This window comes from Cervus canadensis, chromosome 6 (assembly GCF_019320065.1).
Source record: "Cervus canadensis isolate Bull #8, Minnesota chromosome 6, ASM1932006v1, whole genome shotgun sequence".
In the NCBI taxonomy this organism is placed as follows: domain Eukaryota; kingdom Metazoa; phylum Chordata; class Mammalia; order Artiodactyla; family Cervidae; genus Cervus; species Cervus canadensis.
Window position 1 is genome coordinate 3,852,342 of NC_057391.1, and position 23,837 is coordinate 3,876,178.

Consider the following 23,837-nt stretch of genomic DNA (forward strand, 5'->3'; position numbering starts at 1 on the left):
CCCAGTGTCTGGGTTCCAGGAGGACACGCTGTAGCTGGCCTTCATCGACTTGAGACAAGATCCTGGAGAATGACACCCAATTCTCCAACAAGGAGGCTTCTTTCTTCTCTTCCTGATTTCTCCTTCCCACCAAGTCAGACACTAGCTAATGAGCATTTAGGTGCTTCAAGTTCAAGGAGGCAGAGGATAATGGCTACAGAAGCGGACTTTGCTATCCTCTGCCATCCCAGGTTAACTTCAAATATCTTTGAAAATATTGTAGAAACTTCCTGATCCATTTCTAGAGGCTCAGAAATGAGAATGCAACTTCCTGACATTACTATTCAGAGCAAAATTATTTTGTGTTGAATCTTCATTCTAGTCAGAGTGGGCGTGCTTCTTTCTTTATTCCTCTGTATGTTCTTTCTCAAGGAGAGATGGCAATCCTTTCAGTTACCGCTTTAGGAGTCTTAGCCTAGACAAAGTTTCCTCTGTGCCACTTACTGTGATGTCAGATTCAGGAGGTATTTAACTTGACCCATTAAGTGACTGGACACTTTGCTATCATGTCAGATATGGATGGTGGTAAGGACAAACTGACACTTCTTTCTCATTATACTCACCTAGAATGCTGCCTATTCCCTGAGTACAGGCAAGCACTGCAGAGATTCCCTATCAGCCAGAAACTCAACCGTGCAAATTCCCATCAACTAATGCATTTGATAAATACAGTATAGTATAAGTATGCTTACAACATCTGCTGGATCATCAAAAGGGCAAGAGAGTTCCAGAAAAACATCTATTTCTGCTTTATTGACTATGCCAAACCCTTTGACTGTGTGGATCACAATAAACTGTGGAAAATTCTGAAAGGGATGGGCATACCAGATCACCTGACCTGCCTCTTGAGAAACCTATATGCAGGTCAGGAAGCAACAGTTAGAACTGGACATGGAACAACAGACTGGTCCCAAATAGGAAAAGGAGTACGCCAACGCTGTATATTGTCACCCTGCTTATTTAACTTATATGCAGAGTACATCATGAGAAACGCTGGACTGGAGGAAGCACAAGCTGAAATCAAGATTGCGGGAGAACTATCAATAACCTCAGATAGGCAGATGACATCACCCTTATGGAAGAAAGTGAAGAGGAACTAAAGAGACTCTTGATGAAAGTGAAAGAGGAGAGTGAAAAAGTTGGCTTAAAACTCAACATTCAGAAAACTAAGATCATGGCATCTGGTCCCATCACTTCATGGGAAATAGATGGGGAAACAGTGGAAACAGTGTCAGACTTTATTTTTTTGGGCTCCAAAATCACTGCAGATGGTGATTGCAGCCATGAAATTAAAAGACGCGTACTCCTTGGAAGGAAAGTTATGACCAAACCTAGATAGCATATTAAAAAGCAGAGACATTACTTTGCCAACAAAGGTCCATCTAGTCAAGGCTATGGTTTTTCCAGTGGTCATGTATGGATGTGAGAGTGGGACTGTGAAGAAAGCTGAGCGCCAAAAAATTGATGCTTTTGAACTGTGGTGTTGGAGAAGACTCTTGAGAGTCCCTTGGACTGCAAGGAGATTCAACCAGTCCATCCTAAAGGAGATCAGTCCTGGGTGTTCATTGGAAGGACTGATGCTGAAGCTGAAACTCCAGTATTTTGGCCATCTCATGCGAAGAGTTGACTCATTGGAAAAGACCCTGATGCTGGGAGGGATTGGGGGCAGAAGGAGAAGGGGACGACAGACAATGAGATGGCTGGATGGCATCACTGACTCGATGGGCGTGAGTTTGAGTAAACTCCGGGAGTTTGTGATGGACAGGGAGGCCTGGCATGCTGTGATTCATGGGGTCGCAAAGAGTCCGACACGACTGAGTGACTGAACTGACTGAACTGATATGGTGAAGAATACTGTTTACCAGTGAAAAATCAATGAACTAGGTTTACATGGATCAATGTGAATAGATCTTGGAACCATGTACTTTTTTAGTTGGGGTATAATTGCGTTACAATTGTGTGTTAATTTCTGCTGTACAACGAAGTGAATCAGCTATATGTTTGCACATGTCCCCTCCCTTTTGGACTTCCCTCCTGCCGCCACCTCCATTCCATCCATCTACGTCTGAGCTCGAGCTGAGCTCCCTGTGCTATACAGCAGGTTCCCACTGGCTATCTGTGAAAGCAAAATATTGAATGGAAAAAGTAAGCTACAGAATGTTGTATACAATGTCATATATGTAAAATAAAACACAAAACGTTACCATTAAAAGTATGATAAGTATGCATAAACAGAGTCACAGATTAATAGGAAATAGTATTAAGTCCAGGGATAGACCCATAATACATACATGAACACTTAATATATGATAAAGGTGAATTTAAAACTATTGGGGAAAGATAGATTATCACAAAAACATGCTAGAGCAGCTAGAAAAAAAAGGTGATTACACCAACATCTCATACTTTACACCAAAATAAATTCTGTAGTGGTCAAAGATTGTAATGTAAACAACAAAACCACAGAAGTATTAGAAGAAACCAGAGTATAATCTTTAATAATCTTCACATGGGGAATCCATCCTAAGCATAAAAAAAGAGAAAAAAGACCAGATAAAAGACAATGATAAATTCTATTATTTTCAAATAAAAAATATATCCATGGGAAAAAACAAGCAAAGTAAAAACCAACATTCAGAAAAATATTTGCAGCTTAAGTCACAGACAATGGCTAATGTATCCCACAGATGAAGATCTCCTATTAAATCCATGTGAAAAGACCAATAACTCAATAGAAACTTGAGGAAAGGTATACACAGATAGTCCACAGAGAAGGGAACACCAAAGGCTCTTCAGTTCAGTTCAGTCGCTCAGTCGTGTCTGACCCTGTGACCCCCGAGGACTGCAGCTCGCCAGGTCTCCCTGTCCATCACCAACTCCCAGAGTCTAGCCAAATTCATGTCCATTGAATCAGTGATGCCATCCAACCATCTCATCCTCTGTCTTAGACCTATGAAAAGATGTTCATCCTCACTTTTTGAAAAATGCCAATTTATACCTGGATAAGATACTATTTTTTTTAGATGCTATTTTTTACTTATTAGATTGGCAAAGATGAATGCATTTAGTGACATTTTCTTAGTAAAGTCTGGGAAAACAGTGGTAGTATAAATTGATGCAACCTTTGTGAAAAGCACTTTGACAGTACAAAATCTACCAAAGTCCATATGCGTATTTTTATTAACTCAGCAAGTCTACTAGTCTTTTACCTTACTGATATAGTCATTCACACTTGTACAAAATTTCATACACATAGAAGTTTGTTTATATAGGAACATTGTAATGCAAAGATTGAAAACAACGTAAAAGTCCATCAACAGGGGCTGGTTAAAATAGATGATACACTGAAGCAATGAAATATTAAGACAGTCAAAAAGAAGAATAAAAGGAGAAAGCTCCCCATGTATTGCAATGGGATGACTGCTGAGATAGATCGATTACTGGGTATGGATAGCTAGACATAAAATCATTTACATGTGCACATGTGTTATTGATTGCATATGTATCAAGTATCGCTGGAAGAGAACACAGTGAGCTGGCAATATTGACTTTGAAAATGGAAACTGGACTGCTTCATGGAAACTTCTGAATTTTTAAGCATTTGAACATACTATCCTAAAAATTAAATAGAACTACATTAAATTTCTAAATTTGAGTAGGTTGTTATAATCACAGAAAACAGCTTGGGTCCTAATGAGTTAGTCCCAAGAAAAATAAAGGAAACATCTTAGCAAAAGGTCAGTAACCAGGACCTGTTGTTCCCCAAAGACCTCAATTGTCAGGCAGTCTGAATTATCTACTCCCCACACCAACCATAGGGCTTCATATATAATATAAAGCAGTGTTAATTATATTATCATATTATACATTAGGGCTTCCCTGATAGCTCAGACAGTAAAGAATCCACCTGCAATGCAGGAGACCTGAGTTGATCCCTGGTTTGGGAAGATCTCCTGGAGAAGGAAATGGCAACCCACTCCAGTGTTCTTGCCTGGAAAACCCCGTGGGCAGAGGAGCCTGGTGGGCTGCAGCCATGACGTCTCAAAGAGTCGGACACCACTGAGCGGCTGTCACACCAACCATGTCGCAGAACACTAACCAACGCCGGAACTTCCCCAGTGGCTCAAATTGCCACAGTCAGGCCTCAAACTGCCCTCACTTTCGTCTCCTTGCTTGAAGAGAGAAATGAAAAAGCTACTGCAGTGCACACTGAGACTGACCAATGAAGGAATGGCTGGGAAGCTTCCGGTTCTCCAGGTAACATAAGACAGTGAAACAAAGTAATGGAGTTCCCAGGGTCATTAACTACTGGTCCTCACGTCACCTCCCCTTCAGAGCACAGCCTCTGAGTTCTCTCCTTTGGCTTCCCTCTAGCGACTGGATGTCTGACAGCCATCAAGGCAGGGCTGGAGGAGGCAAGGAGATGAGGCCTACAAAGATGGAGTTCCGCTTTACAGATGTCTTTTTTTAAGTTGAAAGCAATAAATCTGTTCTTGTTTAAGTGGCAGATGGATTGTTCCTTACAAAGGAAAGTGAACCCATATGTCTGGAAGGGAAAAAACAGAGCAACAGTCAAGATCTGGGTCTATGCGCTTATTGAATAGCTTAGCCATCAGGCATGAATAGTGGGCTAAGTCAGGATGAAAGTGTTATCCTCCTCTCTGAAGCACCTTACCTGTATTTAACCCATTTATTACCTTTTACAACGAATCTAAGATGTAGTCATTACTGTGATTTTCATTTTATAAAAATAAGGCAACCATGATTTCCCTGGTGGTGGAATCGACTAAAAATCCACCTGTTAATGCACATGGTTTGATCCCTGGGGGATAACATGGGTTTGATCCCTGGTCTGATAAGATCCCACATGCTACAAGGCAACTAAGCCCAGGCACTCTAGAGCCCATGTGCTGCAACAGGAGAAGCCACTGCAATGAGAAGCCTGCACCACAACTAGAGAGTAGTCCTGCTCATCTCAACTAGAGAAAGCCTGCACACAGCAATGAAGACCAAGCACAGCCAAAAAATAAAAACAAAGAAGTGAGGCAACTGGACAGTTTAATTTGCCCAGTCACCCAAGAAGTAAATAGTAGAACCAGTATTGAGCACAGATAATGTGACTCCATTTACAAAGAGATCAAACCTGTCAATCCTAAGGGAAATCAACCCTGTATGTTCATTGCAAGGACTGATGCTGAAGCTGAGGCTCCAATACTTCCGCCACCTGATTCAAAGAGCCGACCATTGGATTCTAATGTTGGAAAGACTGAAGGCAAAAGAAGGGGGCGGCGGAGACTGAGATGGTTAGATAGGATCACTGACTCAATGGACATGAATTTGAGCAAACTCTGGGGGACAGTTAAGCAGAGAGGAGCCTGCTATAGTTCATGGTGTCGCAGAGTCAGACAGAACTTAATAACTGAACACCACCAATTTGTCTCTATAGGCCATGATCTCAAAAAAAAATGTATGGCATTCTATTTCATGGTATTAATAATTTTCCTGGGTCCAGAAGATCCGCTGGAGAAGGGATAGGCTACCCACTCCAGGATTCTTATACTTCCCTGGTGGTTCAGATGGTGAAGAATCTGCCTGCAATATGGGAGACCTGGGTTTGATCCCTGAATTGGGAAGATCTCCTGGAGAAGGGAACAGCCACACACTCCAGTATTCTGGCAGGGGGAATTCCATGGACTGTATAGTCCATGGGGTCACAAAGAGTCTGACATGACTTTGTGATTTTCACTTTTATAGTATGATCTAAGCATTGCAAAAATTATTTTTGTTCGAACTAGGCCTTTATGAAACTCATATGTGAATGTCCTATATTTGTCTCCTTTAGTCAATGTTTCATACACTGCTGAACAACCTTTTCGTTCTAAAGAACACACAAAAAGACATAGCTACATGTGTGCAAGAGCTTTGCGACACTAATTTTCCTAAAACAAATATGATTCCCACTTACAGGGTCCGTCTCTTTTTTCTTTTTGGAAATTTATTTATTTTTTATTGGCCACATAGCAAGGCTTTCAGGATCTTAGTTCGCTGACCAGAAATCAAACCTGCGCCCCTTGCAGTGGAAGTAGAGTCCTAACCACTGGAGTGCCATGGAAGTCCCTCTCATGTTTTTTCTGCCCTCTAAATCAAAGCAGTGTTTCATTTAACATATGTAACATCTAGCACAAGCAAAGAAAGCAAATAAATCAAAGCAAAAGTCCAAAGCAAACCTTAGGACAAAATTTCTGTCCTAAAGACTGAAGACTGGAAACATGAGCTAGACAGCAGCATAGTGGAGTTAGGACGTGGATTCCCCGACTCCCAGTCAGGAGTTACTCATACCAGGCAAAGAAGACTAAAGATAGGGCCAGTTCACCATGTCATTTCTTGTTTTTACTTAGAAACTGTCATGATTTTCTCTTTGTACTAAAGACCTCTCCTAAGATTCTCCACCTTGAGAAAACAGACAGATCCATTAAGAAGTCACATTATGGAGCCTAAAGATGACCAAGATTTGAAGCCAGACGGTGTGATAGTCTGAAGACTCCGTTAACTACCAGCCCCTTATCTTGGCTAATGACTTTTGTCTCCAGCTTCAGTTTCCCAGAACTTGTATTGGACACAGTAAGACCAACCATTTCGAAACAGGGGACCACTGGAGATAATGAAGGAAGTGCCTGACACAGTAGGTGATAAAAAATGAAACCTACTAGTACCAGCATATGATTGATTTCACGGATTTCCCTGTAGAGTCTTTCCCTTTCTTCATTCCTCAAATCATTGCAGGTGGAAGGAAATTCTCTAGCATTTAACATGACTATAAGTATATGCTAACTTAAAAAATGATTATCAACTAATTCAGACACACACAAGACCATAGAAAATAGCCACCATCCATGTGTATCCCCATTAGTGTCATCTCATACTTCATAACTATATAAATGGTATTAGACTGTCCATATTATTCTACAGTTTACTGTACCTCCTCAACATTAGGTTTCTGGGAGGTACCTATGTTGATATTTGTAGCTCTCTTATTTTAAATATAAAATATAGTATTCAATTGTATGAACCTCCCACCACATATTTCTGTGTTCTACTGAGGGACATTTAGATTATTTCCAATATGTATATATTTTTTACTATTCAAAGGATATTGCCACAGACACCTTTCTCACATGTGCATCTTTGGGTACCTGTGGGAGCTTCTCTAGGGTACAAATATAGAAGAGAGATTGCTCGGTTCGCAAGACATGCGCACTTACAACAACACTATCAACTGCCAAATAGTATTCCAAATCATCCTAGAATTTTGTTATTGCAGCTTATGGGGTTTTGCTTGTTCATTCTTTATTGAGCTATATTTTATATATCATAACATTTACCCATTTAAGGTGTACAATTCAACAGTTTTTAGTATAGTTGAAAAATTGTACAACCATAACCCCAACATAACTCTAGATTCGTGTGACAGTGTTTTTATTTATAAATATACTTAGAACAACTGTGAAGTTGGTAATGTGTCTCAGCGTCTCAGCCAGTGTAACTGCGGAAATCCCCTGGGAGAAGCTGGTTTGTAGATTTCCTTGTTGAAGCTTGTTTTTTTGAGGAGGTGACTGGAAAGCTGGAAGGAGTATTTTCAATTAGATTGCGAAACTGCTTAAAGGCAGGTTCTTGTTATTTGTTAAAAAAAAAAAAAGCATTCCTATTTATTCACCTCAGAGTAAAATGACTCAGAACTGACTCTATTTGGAGAGATGGGAGGCATGATCTACCAAATAAAGGAACTCTTTTCCCCCAGAACTATTCTCACTCCTGCCAGAAAGGGAGGGAGGTGTGAACCAGGGCAGAAGATGGAGTAAACCATGTGGAAGCTGGGACACTGGCAAAGAGGAGGGGGAACCGGTGTCTTTTATTTTTCTCCACAGGTTAACTTAGCTTTTCATCAAGTCATTTTTAGACTCTTAAGTTATTAATTAATGGCACTTCCAAGTATTGTTTACTCCAACTCATACTTAATGTGCTAATTGACAATGTGGGTTGCCAAGTATGACTTGGAATACAAATTTACATAAGAATATTGTCTTCATCCAGCCACTAAACATTCTAAATCTGACACATTTCTTTTTCCTTGGAATCTCCTGAGAAACATCAGTTCCATAGACAAAAACACTGGTTCTCCTGTATTCATTCCTTTTGGTCATTGCTTTAAAGATGTCAATAGTCATTTTTACGGCCTGGCAGCTCTCTGAACTCTCCTCCTCCCCTTCAGACCTCCCCACGAGTACAGAGGGCACGGGCGTGTTCAGTGATAGCCCATCAGGTGACAGGAGACCAGGTAACCTAAGACTGATGAGGCGGAAAGGCCCAGACTCAGGGCCGACCCCAGGGCAGACACGCTAAAGCTCACCTCACTAGCCGCACAGGCCTGCGGTTTAGAAATGAGTGCACGGGATGAGAGGACCCAGGGAAGTGGTCTCTGTGACTAGCTCCCTCCATCCTTACACGAGGAGGTCCTGGCAGGAGGTTTGGGTCCACGCCAAGGCTCCACTAAGGCTTTAAATTTGGGATCTGCAGAAGCAAAAGACGTAGGACTGAAGTGGAAAACAGCTCTGACCTGCACTGGAAGGGATTAAGTCCTGCAAGCAACCCTGAACTCAGGGCAAAAAGCCAGTCAGGATGGGAAGCTGAATAGCAGATGAGCACTCCTCTCAGGGGCAACAGTCTAAGCAGCTTCAAGCAGCCTGTATTCCCAAACCAGGCAAAATGATCCTGCCAATCCTGAAAGAGGGCTGAGTTAAAGGGGTTACCTTGCTCCAATGCAAATATATGCAACATTTACCTACCTCTTCTGAGCCTCAAGAGCAACAAAACACAGCTGAAGTCCTCCCCTCCAGAGCCATTCCCCTGAACTGGCTTCAGAGCTGGCACACCAAGACTCCACTTTCCCAATCTATGGTCCAGCCTCCTTAACTTGTTAGTCATGGGAACTGCCCCCAGCCTCCTCCACACCCACACCTGTAATCTACACATCTGCTGATCAGGACAGGCTTCTCAAAGCTCAGAGCCTGGAAGGGAACACAACTGCACATGGAAATAAGGCCCGGCATCTTGCTTCCTCTCTGTTTAAAATCTATTCAAGTTGCAAGGGTTCCAAGAAAAGGTTGTGGGTAATTATATTTGCCCTCTGCCCCATCCCATGTTGCAGAGTAAATGTGTATAGGCCACAGTAGTTCTAGTAGGACAGAAGTGGTATGGTTAAGTCATATATTGCTCACTATTTGAGTACCTCACATGTATTATTTCATTTAACCCCCAAAATAACCCTACCAGGGAGGCATTACTGTCTTCATTTTTGGATGCGAACACCAAGACCCAGGAAGATCACAATTTGTAGAGGACATAGGTCTGATTCAACCCCAAACTTCATTGCAGCACTATGTACAATAGCCAAGACATGGAAGCAACCTAGCTGTCCATTGACAGATGAACAGATAAAGAAGTTGTGGTACATTTATACAATGGAATATTAGCCATTAAAAAGAATGACAAAATACCATTTCTAGCAACATGAACGGGTCTAGATATTATCATACTAAATGAAGTAAGCCAGACAAAGATAAATATCATATAATATTGCTTATCTGTAGAATCTAAGGGCTTCCCCAGTGGCTCAGCTGGTAAAGAATCTACCTGCAATGCAGGAGACCTGGGTTTGATCCCTGGGTTGGGAAGATTCCCCTGGAGAAGGCAACGGTTACCCACTCCAGCATTCTGGCCTGGAAAAATAAATACAAGTGAACTCATTTCCAAAACAAAGACTCACTAGCCATAGAAAACAAATGTGGTCTGTTTTCAAATAGGAAAGGGGAATGGGGGAGAGAACTAGGAGGCGGGGATTAACATACACGCACTATGCATAAATCAGATAATCCACAAGGACCTATTAGATGTAGCACAGGGAAGTATACTCAGTATTTTCTAATAACCTATATGGGAAAAGAATCTGAAAAAGAATGAATTTATGTATATGGATAACTGAATCACTTTGCTATATACCCGAAACTAACACAACATTGTAAATCAACTATACTTCAATATAAAATTTTAAAAAATTGTAAAAGGTATCTGTAAATGTAAAATGGTATCTGTAAATACTCAAATACCACAGAACTGAGAATAAAGATACATGGTAAACACTGATGGTTCACTTTGCAATGCAGGGTACACCGGTTCAGTCCCTAGTCCAGGAAGGTCCTACATGCGGCAGGGCAGCTAAGCCCACGTGCAACTACCAAGCCTGTCCTCTGGCGCCCACACGCAGCCAGCGCTGAGCCCACACGGAGCAGTTACCGAGGCCCGTGGGCAGTGCCCGTGCTGTGAGAGACGCCACAGCACTGAGCCCACAGTGACCAGGCAGTAGCCCCTGCTCCCTGCAACTAGAGAAAGCCCGTGTAGGACAGTGAAGACCCAGCACAGCCGAAAATAAAGAAATTAACTAATTAAAAAGATACACAGTAAACAAACAAAACCCCAGGCAGTCTTGCTCCACAGCAGTGTGGTGGCAGGAGGTGATGGGCAGGGTCCACCTGGATGCAGGTGGAGAAAATGTTAAAATAATAATAAAACCAATTAGAAGTCAGACGACTTTTTATTATCACCAAGTATAAACTATTTTCAACAGTGCAATGAAGAAATATCTTTCCTCACTTGGGTGAAACCACTCCCACCATCTGATTCAGCTGGATGCTCCAATGTCTGTTGCCTGATAAGCGGCAATGGTACGACTCTTACGGAAAACTCAACTGGGACACTGAGGACGGCAGAGCAGAAAGATGGAAAGACCCTGGTTTTTAAAAAATTATTGCAGTACAATGCAAATATAATTTACCACTTTAAGCATACAATTCAGGGGCATTAAATACACTCGCAATGTTGGGCAACCATCACCACTATCCATTTCCAGAACTTCATCATCCCAAACATAAAACTTTATACCCACAAAACCTGATTCCTGTTTTTTCCCTCCCTAGCCCCTAGTCACCTCTATTTTCTCTATGAATTTACTACTCTAGGCGCCTCATATAAGTGGAACCAAACTTGTCCTTTTGTGTCTTTCTTCCTGTAGCACCGTCTTTCCAAGGTTCCATGTTATAGCATGTGTCAGAATTTTATTTCTTTTTAAGGTGGCATGATACTCCACTGTATCTAAGAACTGGGTTTTTAATGGCATCTTTGAAGCACATACCTTAGGGGTCCCCTTGCTAAGTTAGGAAGTTTACCTTATAGTGCAGGTCACACGGCATTGGCTTTTCCTCTCTCTTACAGCTGAGAATCCTGACACAGAAGACACAGCTCAGGTTCTGTGAAGCTCCAGGCTGAGCAGTGAGGCCCACAGACACTCAGAATGGATATTCTCCAGCATGCAGCAAAATTTTACCCAATTTCCCTGTGTTTAAGTCTGAATCTATGTACACATGCATATACACATTCACAGGACAAAGGCCACAGCTTTACCTCTTTTTATCCTCAGTTATTTTGATAACCCCTTATTATAATTGTTAATTTCAACATAACCAGTTAGTCAGTACTTAACATTTTTCAATGTATTCAACTCCAAATCAAGTGACGACGTTGTGCCTGGTGATCTGTGGAGAAGTACAGATTGACGCCTTTTTTCAAAACACTTTTCTACAATCTTCACTGACACAGGAAAATAATCAAGTTTAGTCAAGGTAAAGAATAAAAACATTTATTTAAAAAACACCATCCAGCATCAACTGCTCCAACTTTGGCAGGCAGGCAGGCAAGCAAGGGTGAGCAGTTAATGTTTTATTTGTATGTGAAACTGGAGACACAGGAAGCAAGCAGTATGGCAAAAAAAAGCTTATCATTAGAACTGAACACGAGAAGTGAGGAGTCAGCTACTATGACAGGAGGGGACTTTTAAGTCACCACGCAATGAGAGGAATCTCATCTTTCATAAGTACTAGTAGCGGGGGAGGCCTGACTTACTTGCAAGATTATGAAACATGTTGGTTCATGACTGTGAAGAGGCGGACTGCAGAAAGCTGTGAGCAAACCCCAGTGTTAGCAAGGGGATATGGAGGAGAAGTGGGGATAAAGAGAAAGAAAAATAGGGCAGAATGTTTCTGCAGCAAAGGTCTCTAGAAAAAAAAAATTTTTTAATTAAAAAAAATCTAAGCAAGCATGCATTGTAATATTTTTCTGTGACTGTAAAAGCATAATGGGTAGCATTAGAAGCCAATTACGCTATAAACATATACAACAGCCTTTCATTGTGAGCATATACATGAAGCCTCCTGCATCTATTAAATTATAAATCATATTATGAAATTCTATCATTTGTTTGCTTGTTCCCTTTCCTGGTTCCTAGTTGTTCACATTCTGGAAGAGGACAATGCCCTTTGCAGATTTATCAATCCAATCTTTTCTTTTCACAGATGAAGGAGGGTAGTAGCTTGCCCACGGTCACATTCCTCCTCAGTGAAAAAGACTGGACAAGAACCAGGTGCTCTGATACCCTATCGGGTGCTTTTCTCATTCCAGCATGACGGACTCACACTCTCCCATTCGTGGTCTGCACTTGATAGTTCTCCGTCAATCTCAGCTGGGGCAGAAGGGCTGTGAAAGAAAGGAACTGGTCTGCTTGGAGCCTCCGATTTGCTATCATTGTGGGACAAGAAACCATAAAATGCATTTCCCACTTCAAGTCTGAAAGTAATCTACAACACACACTCACATTACACACACACACACACACTCAGGCTACTGAGAAATATTTCCTTGATAAAGCACTGTGTGAGATAAGAATTTTTAACAGCTTGCAGAGGAGAGGTTATTGATTTTAAAAGAGAACATCTGATCAAGGACACATACACCTTTCAGAAGCTCTTCAGATAAAGTCCTGGTCATAGCTGACGACCAACATAGAGAGCTTCTGGCTCCAGGGGTCATGTCCACACCAGGCACAGAGTCCCTAATCACAGTACCAACAAATGTGGTGGGAACTGCCTGCAGTTCTGCCTGCACGTAAACTGCAGCAGAAAGGGAAGGACATTTGACTGGATTATTTAAAGGGCCCCACCACTGCCGCATCTATTTTGGGTTTCACATTTATCAGTACTCAACATTCTAAATGTGCTAGCCTGGCTGTCCCCGTGTCTGGGTGACAACACCGGCAGTGCTTCGTTGCAACATTCGCGACAGGTACCTCGAAAGGCAGGCTGGTCAGATCTCTCAAGGTTGTTTTTTTCTGTGTGTCCTTTGAGAACAAAATCAAAGGGTAATTAATTGCATTTTTTAAATGTCTCTAAGTTTTTGATCAAGTTCAACATAAGGAAGATCAATTTAAAATACCCTTTGTAGTAATCATGAACCAGGAAAACTGTGAGAGGAAACAGAGCTCTTCAAACTCGGATGATTTCCAGTTTATGGAAACATCAAATACCACAATTCTATGGACTGTCCTGCAGACATTTATCTTTCTTGGGCTCCACAGGTTTTGTAACAGGAAGGTTCTCTTTCACTGAAACCTCTCCTAGGAACTTGTTTTCGCAAGTGAAGCTTTTTTTGTTTTACAAAACACGAGTCTGTCTCGTGTTGTGTGTGCTGTCTCAGGCAACAGACTGCCTTTGTACCGTATTTCTGGTCTCTTTCCATATAGCTTGCTGTATCCTGTACACAGACTCCTGAAAAATCCTTTCCACCTGGGTAGGAAAGCCACGACTTTCTTCCTCCAGGGCGTTGATGGTTCGCAGAGCAAAGGGAGTTCTCTCTCGGGGCAGGGGCTTGTTCAGGGGCCGCATGGGGATGACGGAGTTGTACTTGTGCTGCCTGTTAACGGAGTTCATGAGGGAAGAATAGAACTGGAACTTACACCAGGTGTCCCTTAAGAAGTTTTCGGTCAACAGTAAGATAGTCCAGGCAGACCCGTTGACAGCATCATCCAAGTTCTGTAAATGCTGTCTGCCACACGGCATCTCGGCAAAGATGATTCCAGGTTTGATGCCGAAGTCGTTTTCCAGCAGACTCTGGACTCGGAGGGCTTCGCCTGTGTCTTCTTCAGCGTGCAGTATCACAAATTTGAGGAACACCTCTTCTTCCGTGTCCTCTTCCAGCCTCTCCTCCACCCCCTCCTGCTCCCCTGCTGGCATCTCTGCAGGACTGCTGCACACAGCATCACCACGCAGGCAGATGTCTTCCGACTGCTTGGAATCCAGCGTGTGACGGCTTTGACTAGGATCCACACTCTGGCTTTTACCCCAAGGCACAGAGAGATGGCAGGGGTCCGTTTTAGACTTTCCGATACCCATTATAAAGATCCGAGTCAGAAGAGGGAAGCTTTACTTATTTCTCAGCATTTCATTTCGTTCTAAAAGGAGAAATAACAAGCAGAAGTATACTGTAAACTCAATCAAAACATTAAAAGTGGAAAATTTCATTCAACCTGAAAAACCTCAAGAGGATTCTAATATAAAGTTCTTAAAGAAAGAAGTGTCAAACAGATCACTGGAAAATGAAATCACTTGTCTTTTTTGAGCTTCACAAGGGCTATTACAAGTAGTCAAGGCTAAGTTAAAGAGGGTCCAGTTAATACAATAGGAGGCATTTGGAAATTTTAAATGGTACTATATTCACTCCATAAACCTCCATATTAAAATAAATTACTTTGGTATTTAGTGAAAAGGTACTGATCATATGCAGTATAAATCCAACTTCATTATTCTAACAAATTATTGTGTGGACTAGAAAGTGCAAAACCTAAAGAAACAGAATATTCCAATATTAAATTCAAAATTTATTTTTGTATCAAACACAAATACAAAACAATACAAATATCCTAAAGATGGCTAGCAGGCAGCTCCACTGACTCAGAATAAAGAGAAGATCTGAAATGTCAAATGACACGTTGCCCAGGATTCACTGGTTTAGTCTTTTTGTTTGTCTACAGTCAGGCCACATTATAATGGGGCTGGTAGAGAGACTATAGTAAGGACTGTGAAAAGTAAGCAATATCTTTTTCCAGCTAATCCTCAGAACACTTAAGAAAACATACTTATTCCCCTACGGAGCAATGAGCATCCTGGTGTGGACATGAAATCTGCAAACAGCCTTGTGGTTTTCATCAGTGAAATTAACAAATAATCATTCTAGTCTATACTTGTTCTTTTATTTAAAAAATTCTAAATTCAGATGGAAGAATTAGATCAGCTGTGAAAGGGACTCCATGTGAATCTAATTTAAATAAATATTCAGATAATGTTCACAGTGTTGCTAATAATTCCCAAAATAGGCAGTTTCAAGGGGGATTCTTTTATCAAAAGACAGAAAACTTAGAATAAATATAAATTCCATGTTTTCAAAATATGGGCCCATAGGCTATATTCCAAGCATTTTTATTTATTGTTCATGGGCAAAAACCAGAGTTCAAGAAGAAACAAGAGTTTTACTCATAATGACCTAAGTAACATGAAGTGTATTACATATGCCAAAATAACTCAGGTTTAGAAGAAGCCATGCAGCAAAACTGGTGAAAAACTGTCATGGGAAGAAAAAATAAGAGAATTTTCTTTCTAATGTACTTAAGGAGTGAAAGGTTTGCCACCGTCCCTGAACAGTGAAGGAATTGCTGGCTACCACCTGTCATCTATTCTGTCTGTATGTCACGTTTGGGTCCACAGTACACCATGCCAGCCACCCAGCGGTAGTCCAAGGCATGACAACCCTCCAACGCTACATACATACATCCCAAATAATAAACCTAAATGAATTCAGACTCTCATCCTTGCTTAGGATTTACTGCTTTGTTATTGTATCATGAAAAAATTTTACTATGCAAAATTGCAGAAAGAAGCTTCCCCTGCGTTAAAAATAAGTTAAACTATTCAATCTATATAAAGTGTCAGTTAAAATAATCTTCACTTACTCATTAAGATAGGTTTTTAAACCGACTTAACTTATACTTAATCTTATACACTAGTTGCTGAAGATGAGGGCATGTGAAGTTAAGATGGCAGATTTTCCTAAGAAGTGTCAAAAACCTCTAAGGAAAACGGTGTGTCAAGTTAGATCACGAACTTTTTGAAATAAATACAAAATAAACAGGTGGTGCTAATGGTAAAGAACTTGCCTGCAAATGTAGGAGACATAAGAGATACGAGTTCAACCCCTGGGTCAGGAAGATACTCTGGAGAAGGGAATGGCAACCCACTCCAGTATTCTTGCATGAAAAATCCCATGGACAGAGGAGCCTGGTGGGCTACAGTCCATGGGGTCACAAAGAGTCAGACACGAATGAAGTGACTTAGCACACATGCCAACAACAAAAGGAAAGAATTACACCATGGATAAGAATTACAATTTTATGTCTCATTTTCCTTAAATGCTGGTAGGCAGAAAAGAGCAAAACACTCCAGAAATCTATGATGTGCTGTTTCCCCTTCCAAGCACTGCTGCCTACCTCTGCCTGAAGCAGACCAGCGAGAAACAAGTCAGTGACAGTGTCTGAAAACTTCTAATTTGGGGAGGACAGTAAGGAGATAGCCAAGAGGAAAAGATGCAGGAAGTTTTTCTGTGCTAGAGATCTGCTTTTCCCATCACCACGTGATCCAGAGATGGAGAAGTGCTCCAGATTCATCACAGGGGTTCTCAAGGCTGCAAAGTAGGTGGGAGAGCCTGACTGTGCTCACCCTGAGCTAATGAACTCCATCAACAAAAAGAACAGAAGGAAGGCAGGGAATGCGGAAAGAAACAGGGAAGGAAAGAAGGCTGGCGGAGAGAATCCTGCAAAGCCTTGTCAACATCTTCCTCCCCCATCACAGACAGTCAGCACCAGGGTTAAGAGATTTAGGTTTCAGCTCCTTCCCCTCAGCTAAGTGGGAGCAGAGTGAAGGTGGCCTCTGGGGAAAGGCACACAGGATTGCTTACAGGAATAAAAATGTGTGTATGTACACAGTTTTGCATGTTTATACATTTTTAATTTACTTTTTTGGAATGGTAAATTTTGAAAATATTGATATTGAAAAGTGTTACTGCCATCCTTGTCTTCCCCGTTCATCCTGTTACCCCCATGGCCTCCTACTAGTGACTATTTTTATTAGTTTCTCCTATGTTCTTCCAATATTGCCTTATAAATATATCTATATATTTTTTTCCTTTTTTAAAAAAAGTATCGTCGTATATATACATATACACTGCCAAAGAGTAATAGATAGATAGGTAGGTGACTGCTTTTTCCCTTAATAATATAACTTTAGAGCCTTCCATATCAGCATACAGAGAAACTCCACATTCTTATTTACAACATAATCTCCCAACATGTGAATGTACCCTGACTGTCCCCTGTTCTCGATTATGTGATTTGTTTCCAGTCTACAACTATTATGAAAATGCTGCAATGAATAACTTTGTACAAGGGCCACTTCATTTACATCCAAGGTCATCTGTAGAATAATGAGCCAAATGGAATTTCTATATCAAAGGACAAATGCATTTGTCACAGTGATAGATTTGGCAAAACTGCTCTCTGTAAGACTGAACATTTTTTTGTTTTGCTTTTAACTTGACAGAATGACATGCCCACCTCCAACCCATGCCCCAGAAAAGATCTAAGACCAAAAGGACCAATTACTATTGACCACAGCCCAGTGGAGCTATTCACATTCCCTCAGGGCAACAGAAACGTGGAAAGATACAACTTATCAGAACGGACCCCTTAAAAGGAAGTTCTGTAGGGAAAAGCAACAGGTCCAGGATCAGCAGAGTCAGGCAAAAGAAGGTGCCAATGGAATCCCCCCACATTTAACAGGAGTGAGATGAAAAGAACTGAATGGTATCTATGCATACGTGGCAAGTGTGCAAAAATATTATAGGAAGTAAGAAAGAATATAGAGAAGAATCATAGCAGGCAACAGACAAATACAAATTTCCATTGTCATTAAGATTATGCACTCTGGAATCAGACTGTGTGAACATAAATCCCAGGCCTACTATAAAAAAACAACTGCAAGACTTTGTACAAGTTACTTACGTGTAAGGAGGAGCCAAGATGGTGGAGGAATAGGACCAGGAGACCACTTTCTCCCCTACAAATTCATCGAAAGAACAACTGAACGCTGAGCAAACTTCACAAAGTTACTTACGTGTATCTCTGTGCTTTGATCTCATTGTGTGTTAAATGGTGGTAATTAAAATATCTACCTTTAAGGTTTTCAGGAAGATCAAATGGCTTAGAAGAGTGCTCCCTAAGTTTTTAGCTGTTAATTTTGTTATTAAATACATAAGAAAGAAGCTGAAAAACACTTCACAGTTTTACTTTAGTAACAGAACACAGAACTAAGCCATATGCATCCAGAGGGGTGAGTTGGCTGCGGCAGAGGATGCTAGCACGACTTCCCTTTGACTATTTCATTATTCTCAGGAAAAGAGGAAGCAAAACTCCTTCCTTAGGACCGCCCCAAACCTCAGTCTTGTAGCATAAACAAAACTTAAATGATAGAGGATGGAAGCTGTTGGGGTGTCCACAAGGTTATTATTCTTCTTTACGCTTCTGTGTGCTGAATCGCTTTAGTCGTGTCTGACTCTTTGCAGCCCGCCAGGCTCCTCTGTCCATGGGATTCTCCAGGCAAGAATACTGGAGTGGGTTGCCATTCCCTCCTCCTGGGGATCTTTCGGACCCAGGGACTGAACTGGCGTGTTGACTAGCCCCCATGTGCCCTCGTGCCCCCAGCAGAAGCCTTCTGTGGTTGGAGAAGGGTCAGGGCAGCACCCGGGGCATCCTATCCCACCACAGCCTCTCTTCCTGCAGAAACTTCCCAGGAGGTTCCTTGGGGTGGTTACGGCCAGCCCTCTCTGTCCTGGCCCTAACTCAAAACTGAAACATCAGTGTGAATTTCTCCTTCATACAAAGTTTACTTTCCTCACCTAGACCTTTACGACCTTTGTTAGACCTTTGTTAATTGTAGGTGTCAGCTGGGCAAGGCTACAGTGCCTAGTTGTTTGGTCAAACATCAGTCCAGATGTCGCCCTGCAGATATTTTTAGATGAGACTGACATTTAAAGCAGTAGACTTTAATTGTAAAAATACCGAGTCACTCTGCTGTCTAGCTGAATATAAGATTGTAAATCAACTGTTATCTTAAATTTAAAATGTAAATGAATAACGCAGTAGACTTTGAGTAAAGCAGATTACTCTCCATAGTGTGGGTGAGACGTAGCCAATAAATGAAGGCCTTAAGAGCAATAATGAGGTTTCCCAAAGGAATTCTGCCTTTGGAAGGCAACAGAGAAATTCCACCTGAATTTCCAGTCTTCAGATGCAAGACAGCAAAGTCAACTCTGATCTGAGTTTCCAGCCCTGCCAGTCACAGGAGTCAATTTCTTAAAGTGAACCTCCCACCCTTCCTCCCTCTCTCCCTGTGAAACCTACTGGTTCTGTTTCGCTGAAAAGTCCAACTATAACCCTCCATAAAAGTTTGTTGCCCTTAGAATTAAGAGTTACTGTTTGCTATTTAAAAACATTTTGACAACTTCGAGAGAGAGAGACTCCCAAACAACAGGAAGTGAAACAATGACCGGTAATAATTTGATAACAAAATACACATTCATACACAATTTTCAACCTGTCCTTGTGTTCACCACTGAAAATGCTTATGTGTTTAAATCACTGCCTCTGACGAACATTTAGGCATCTAGTACTTGGCTTCTTCTGCCCTGGAGAAACTTTCAGTTGTTTTTCCTATCTGAATAGCACCATCTTGTGGCAAATATGTACAAAATTAGTTTCTTTGCTTAATTAACAGGCTTTGCCATTATTAATAAATGTAAATGCTGTTGAAAACTTACTCTGCACCAAGCCCTGCTGTGTTTTAGGGATGTGGAGCCAGGATGCAGAGACAGGACTCACTGCACAGGTGCTCCCGCCAGGTAACAGGTGCTACTGGAGCACTGAGGATGGACACTGCAGCAGGGAGCACTCACATCAGGAAGGCTGAGAAGGGACGGTTTCAGGCAGTGGGAGCAGTATTTGCAAAAACACTTGAGGCACCAGAGGGCACAGCATGTTAGGATGGCTTTGCACTTGGTGTTTAGAAGCCTCAAGTCCATATGCAGGGATGGGAGGGGGATAGGATAGTGTTAGACATCAGGATAGACAGACAGCAGGATTAGAGAGTAAGGAACCTAGAATATTAGGCTCAGGACTTTGAATTTGATCCCGTGGGCAGACAGGGAGCCCCTGGCAGGTGTTAAGTAGGGGAGTGACATGATCTGACTTGTTTTAGACAGATTAAGATAGCTGGAGTAAGGAGACCGTGAGGCTGTGGACAGGAAGAGGAATCGGATGAGAGGCTGCTGCAATAACCGAGGTGAGAAAGCAGAGCCCGCAACCAAGCAGTGACGGGGAGACGAAAATGTGCAGGAGAGAGGGAAGCTTAGTAAGAAGGACAGGAGGTCAACAGCTACAAACGGAGATGACGTCACTAAGAGGAGGGAAACCTGGAATGCCTGGAAATACAGGGAACTGGCTGGTAGAGACAAAGAGGATGAAAAAGTGTGTGGGAACTTCTGAGGGCTGAGCTGTTTTCCTCTTGGTGACTGGGCAGCCCTGTCTCTCTCCTATTCCCCTGTTCTCTGCGAGGAGGAGGGAAGCCACCAAATTCCTCAGGGTGCCAGGTCTCAGGGTAAAGTCTGCGATGAACACTGCAGATGACGTGGTGACCTGTAGGACTCTGGGATTTAGCATCTTGGGAGAAAGTGAGCACACTTGGTTTTTAGGAGGCATGGCTGCATTATATCGGAAGAGACCGTGCTGCTCCTGTGGTCCTTGTCTGGAGGCTTAGGAATGGAAGGGGAAGGTATGGATGTTAAGTAGCCAACGGGGCATTCTGTAGCAGGTACAGCAGATGGGCTCAACCAAAATTTATGCCAACTTCCTTTTAGTGAACCTTCTTGTACTACAAGTACTAAAAGCTGTATTTCCCAGACTTCCTTCAAGTTAGGGTACTGGGTGTAACTTATGTTCTGCCAACATGTCTGAGTTAAATATGAAGGGAGGCAGAGCATGAAGCAATACTTTGCAGAACTGGTGTGATTCAGGAGCTGGCAGCATGCTGAGCTGCAGGCGGGTTCACGGTTTTGGCAAAAGCCCCTGCTCCACTAGACCAGCTCTGCAGGTGGTGTTCCGAGGTGTTCCCAGAAACTCCACCTGGAGCCTAGCTCTTCAACTCGCCCAATGATAGGGTACCTTTTGTAATATCTGCTACTGTATACCTTTCTGCTTAAACTAGCTTGAGTAGATTCTGTTTTCTGCAACTAAACAACTAATTGATACAGCATCCAAATCCAGGCCATGAGACTACAGCAAGCCAGTAGCAAAATATGGCACAGCCATCTGCTTTTGTAAGTTTCACTGCAACACAGCCACACCGTTCATCCATGTGCTGTCTGCAGCAGATTTCACGCTGGAGAGGCAGAGGTGAGCAATTCCAGTGGGAGCCGGATGGCCTGGATGACCCAGGATATTTATTGCCAGGACGTGACAGAACAGACCTGTGCCAGTTAAGACGAGGATCATGCAGACTTTTATGTCAGACCCACACCCTGAAAATACTTTAAAATCCCCACTAGGGTGATCAATATATTCAGGAATAGGATGGGTAGAATTCGACTCCACCTTATCTTTACTGAAATAACATTTACTGAAGGTCAGTTCAGTTCAGTTGTTCAGTAGTGTCTGACTCTTTGCAACCCCATGAACTGCATCATGCTAGGCCTCCCCGTCCATCACCAACTCCCGGAGTTTACTCAAACTCATGTCCATTGAGTTGGTGATGCCATCCAACCATCTCATCCTCTGTTGTCCCCTTCTTCTCCCGCCTTCAATCTTTCCCAGCATCAGGGTCTTTTCAAATGATTCAGCTCTTCACACCAGGTGGCCAAAGTATTGGAGTTTCAGCTTCAGCATCCTTCAATGAATATTCAGGACTGATTTCCTTCAGGATGGACTGATTGGATCTCCTTGCAGTCCAAGGGACATTCAAGAGTCTTTTCAAACACCACAATTCAATCAATTTTTCGGCACTCAGCTTTCTTTATAGTCTGACTCTCACACCCATACATGACTACTGGAAAAACCATAGCTTTGACTAGACAGACCTTTGTTGGCAAAGTAATGTCTTTGCTTTTTAACATGCTGTCTAGGTTGGTCATAACTTTTATTCCCAGGAGCAAGCGTCTTTTAATTTCATGGCGGCAGTCACCATCTGCAGTGATTCTGGAGCCCCAAAAAATAAAGTCTGTCACTGTTTCCACTGTTTCCCCATCTATTATGCCATGAAGTGATGGGACCAGATGCCATGATCTTAGTTTTCTGAATGTTGAGCTTTAAGCCAACTTTTTCACTCTCCTCTTTCACTTTCATCAAGAGGCTCTTTAGTTCTTCTTCACTTTCTGCCATAAGGATAGTGTCATCTGCATATCTGAGGTTATTGATATTCCTCCCGCAATCTTGATTCCAGCTTGTGCTTCATCCAGCCCAGCATTTCTCATGATGTACTCTGTATATAAGTTAAAAAAGCAGGGTGAAAATATACAACCTTGACATACTCCTTTCCCTATCTGGAACCAGTCTATTGTTCCATGTCCAGTTCTAACTGTTGCTTCCTGACCTGCATACAGATTTCTCAAGAGGCAGGTCAGGTGGTCTGGTATTCCCATCTCTTCCAGAATTTTCCAGAGTTTGTTGTGGTCCACACAATCAAAGGCTTTGGCACAGTCAATAATGCAGAAGTAGATGTTTTTCTGGAACTCTCTTGCTTTTTTGATGATTCAGCAGATGTTGGCAATTTGATCTCTAGTTCCTCTGTCTTTTTAAATCCAGCTTGAACATCCGGAAGTTTACGGTTCACATACTGTTGAAGCCTGGCTTGGAGAATTTTAAGCATTACTTTACTAGTGTGTGAGATGAGTGCAACTGTGCAGTAGTTTGAGCATTCTTTGGCATTGCCTTTCTTTTGGACTGGAATGAAAACTGATCTTTTCCAGTCCTGTGGCCACTGATGAGTTTTCCAAGTTTGCTGACATACTGAGTGCAGCACTTTCACAGCATCCTCTTTTAGGATTTGAAATAGCTCAACTGGAATTCCATAACTTCCACTAGCTTTGTTCACAGTGATGCTTCCTAAGGCCCACTTGACTTCGCATGCCAGGATGTCTAGCTCTAGGTTGGTGATCACACCATCATGATTATCTGGGTTGTGAAGATATTTTTTGTATAGTTCTTCTGTGTATTCTTGCCACCTCTTCTTAATATCTTCTGCTTCTGTTAGTTCCATAGCATTTCTGTCCTTTATTGTACCCATCTTTGCATGAAAGGTCAGTTGTCATTTACTTATTCTTTGGGGGAGTTCCATAGAATCCATAAGGATGGAGAAGGCCCAGTCTAAATGAAAGGATTAATTGTATAAACTACTACCCATTGATACTTACTAGAGTCAAAGTAAACCAGGGCTTGTATTTTCCACTTTAGGTACCAGCTCTGGCATTAGAAAGGTTAGGCATCCTACATCTTCCCTTCGTGGCACTCGTCACATGACAGTTAATTACTATGGGGTGAGTATCTGCTTAGGTTCTCATCTTTCCCATTAGCCCGTAAACTCTACTGGGCTAACACCAAAGCTTTCTTGTCACTGTATCTCCAGAGCCTTGTAACAGTCAGCAATCAACAATACCTTTTGAATGAACGAATGAATCATAACATTTCAAATATAAGATTAACAGTT

General features: G+C 41.9%; 1 protein-coding gene across 6 annotated transcripts in view; it reads right to left on the bottom strand.

Moving 5' to 3' along the window:
* Positions 1–11,772: 11,772 nt before the first annotated feature.
* Positions 11,773–23,837, bottom strand: part of LOC122442957 (TIR domain-containing adapter molecule 2) — a 41,940-nt gene continuing 29,875 nt past the window's right edge. For 4 of the 6 annotated variants that reach the window (XM_043470642.1, XM_043470643.1, XM_043470646.1 and 1 more), the window contains exon 2: positions 11,773–14,431. In XM_043470642.1, coding sequence (XP_043326577.1) covers positions 13,674–14,372 — 699 coding nt within the window. In that variant the 5' untranslated portion in view covers positions 14,373–14,431 and the 3' untranslated portion in view covers positions 11,773–13,673. Of the gene's footprint in view, positions 14,432–18,088; positions 18,558–23,837 lie in introns of those variants that run through there. The other 2 variants (XM_043470645.1, XM_043470648.1) reach the window with 2 other exon arrangements.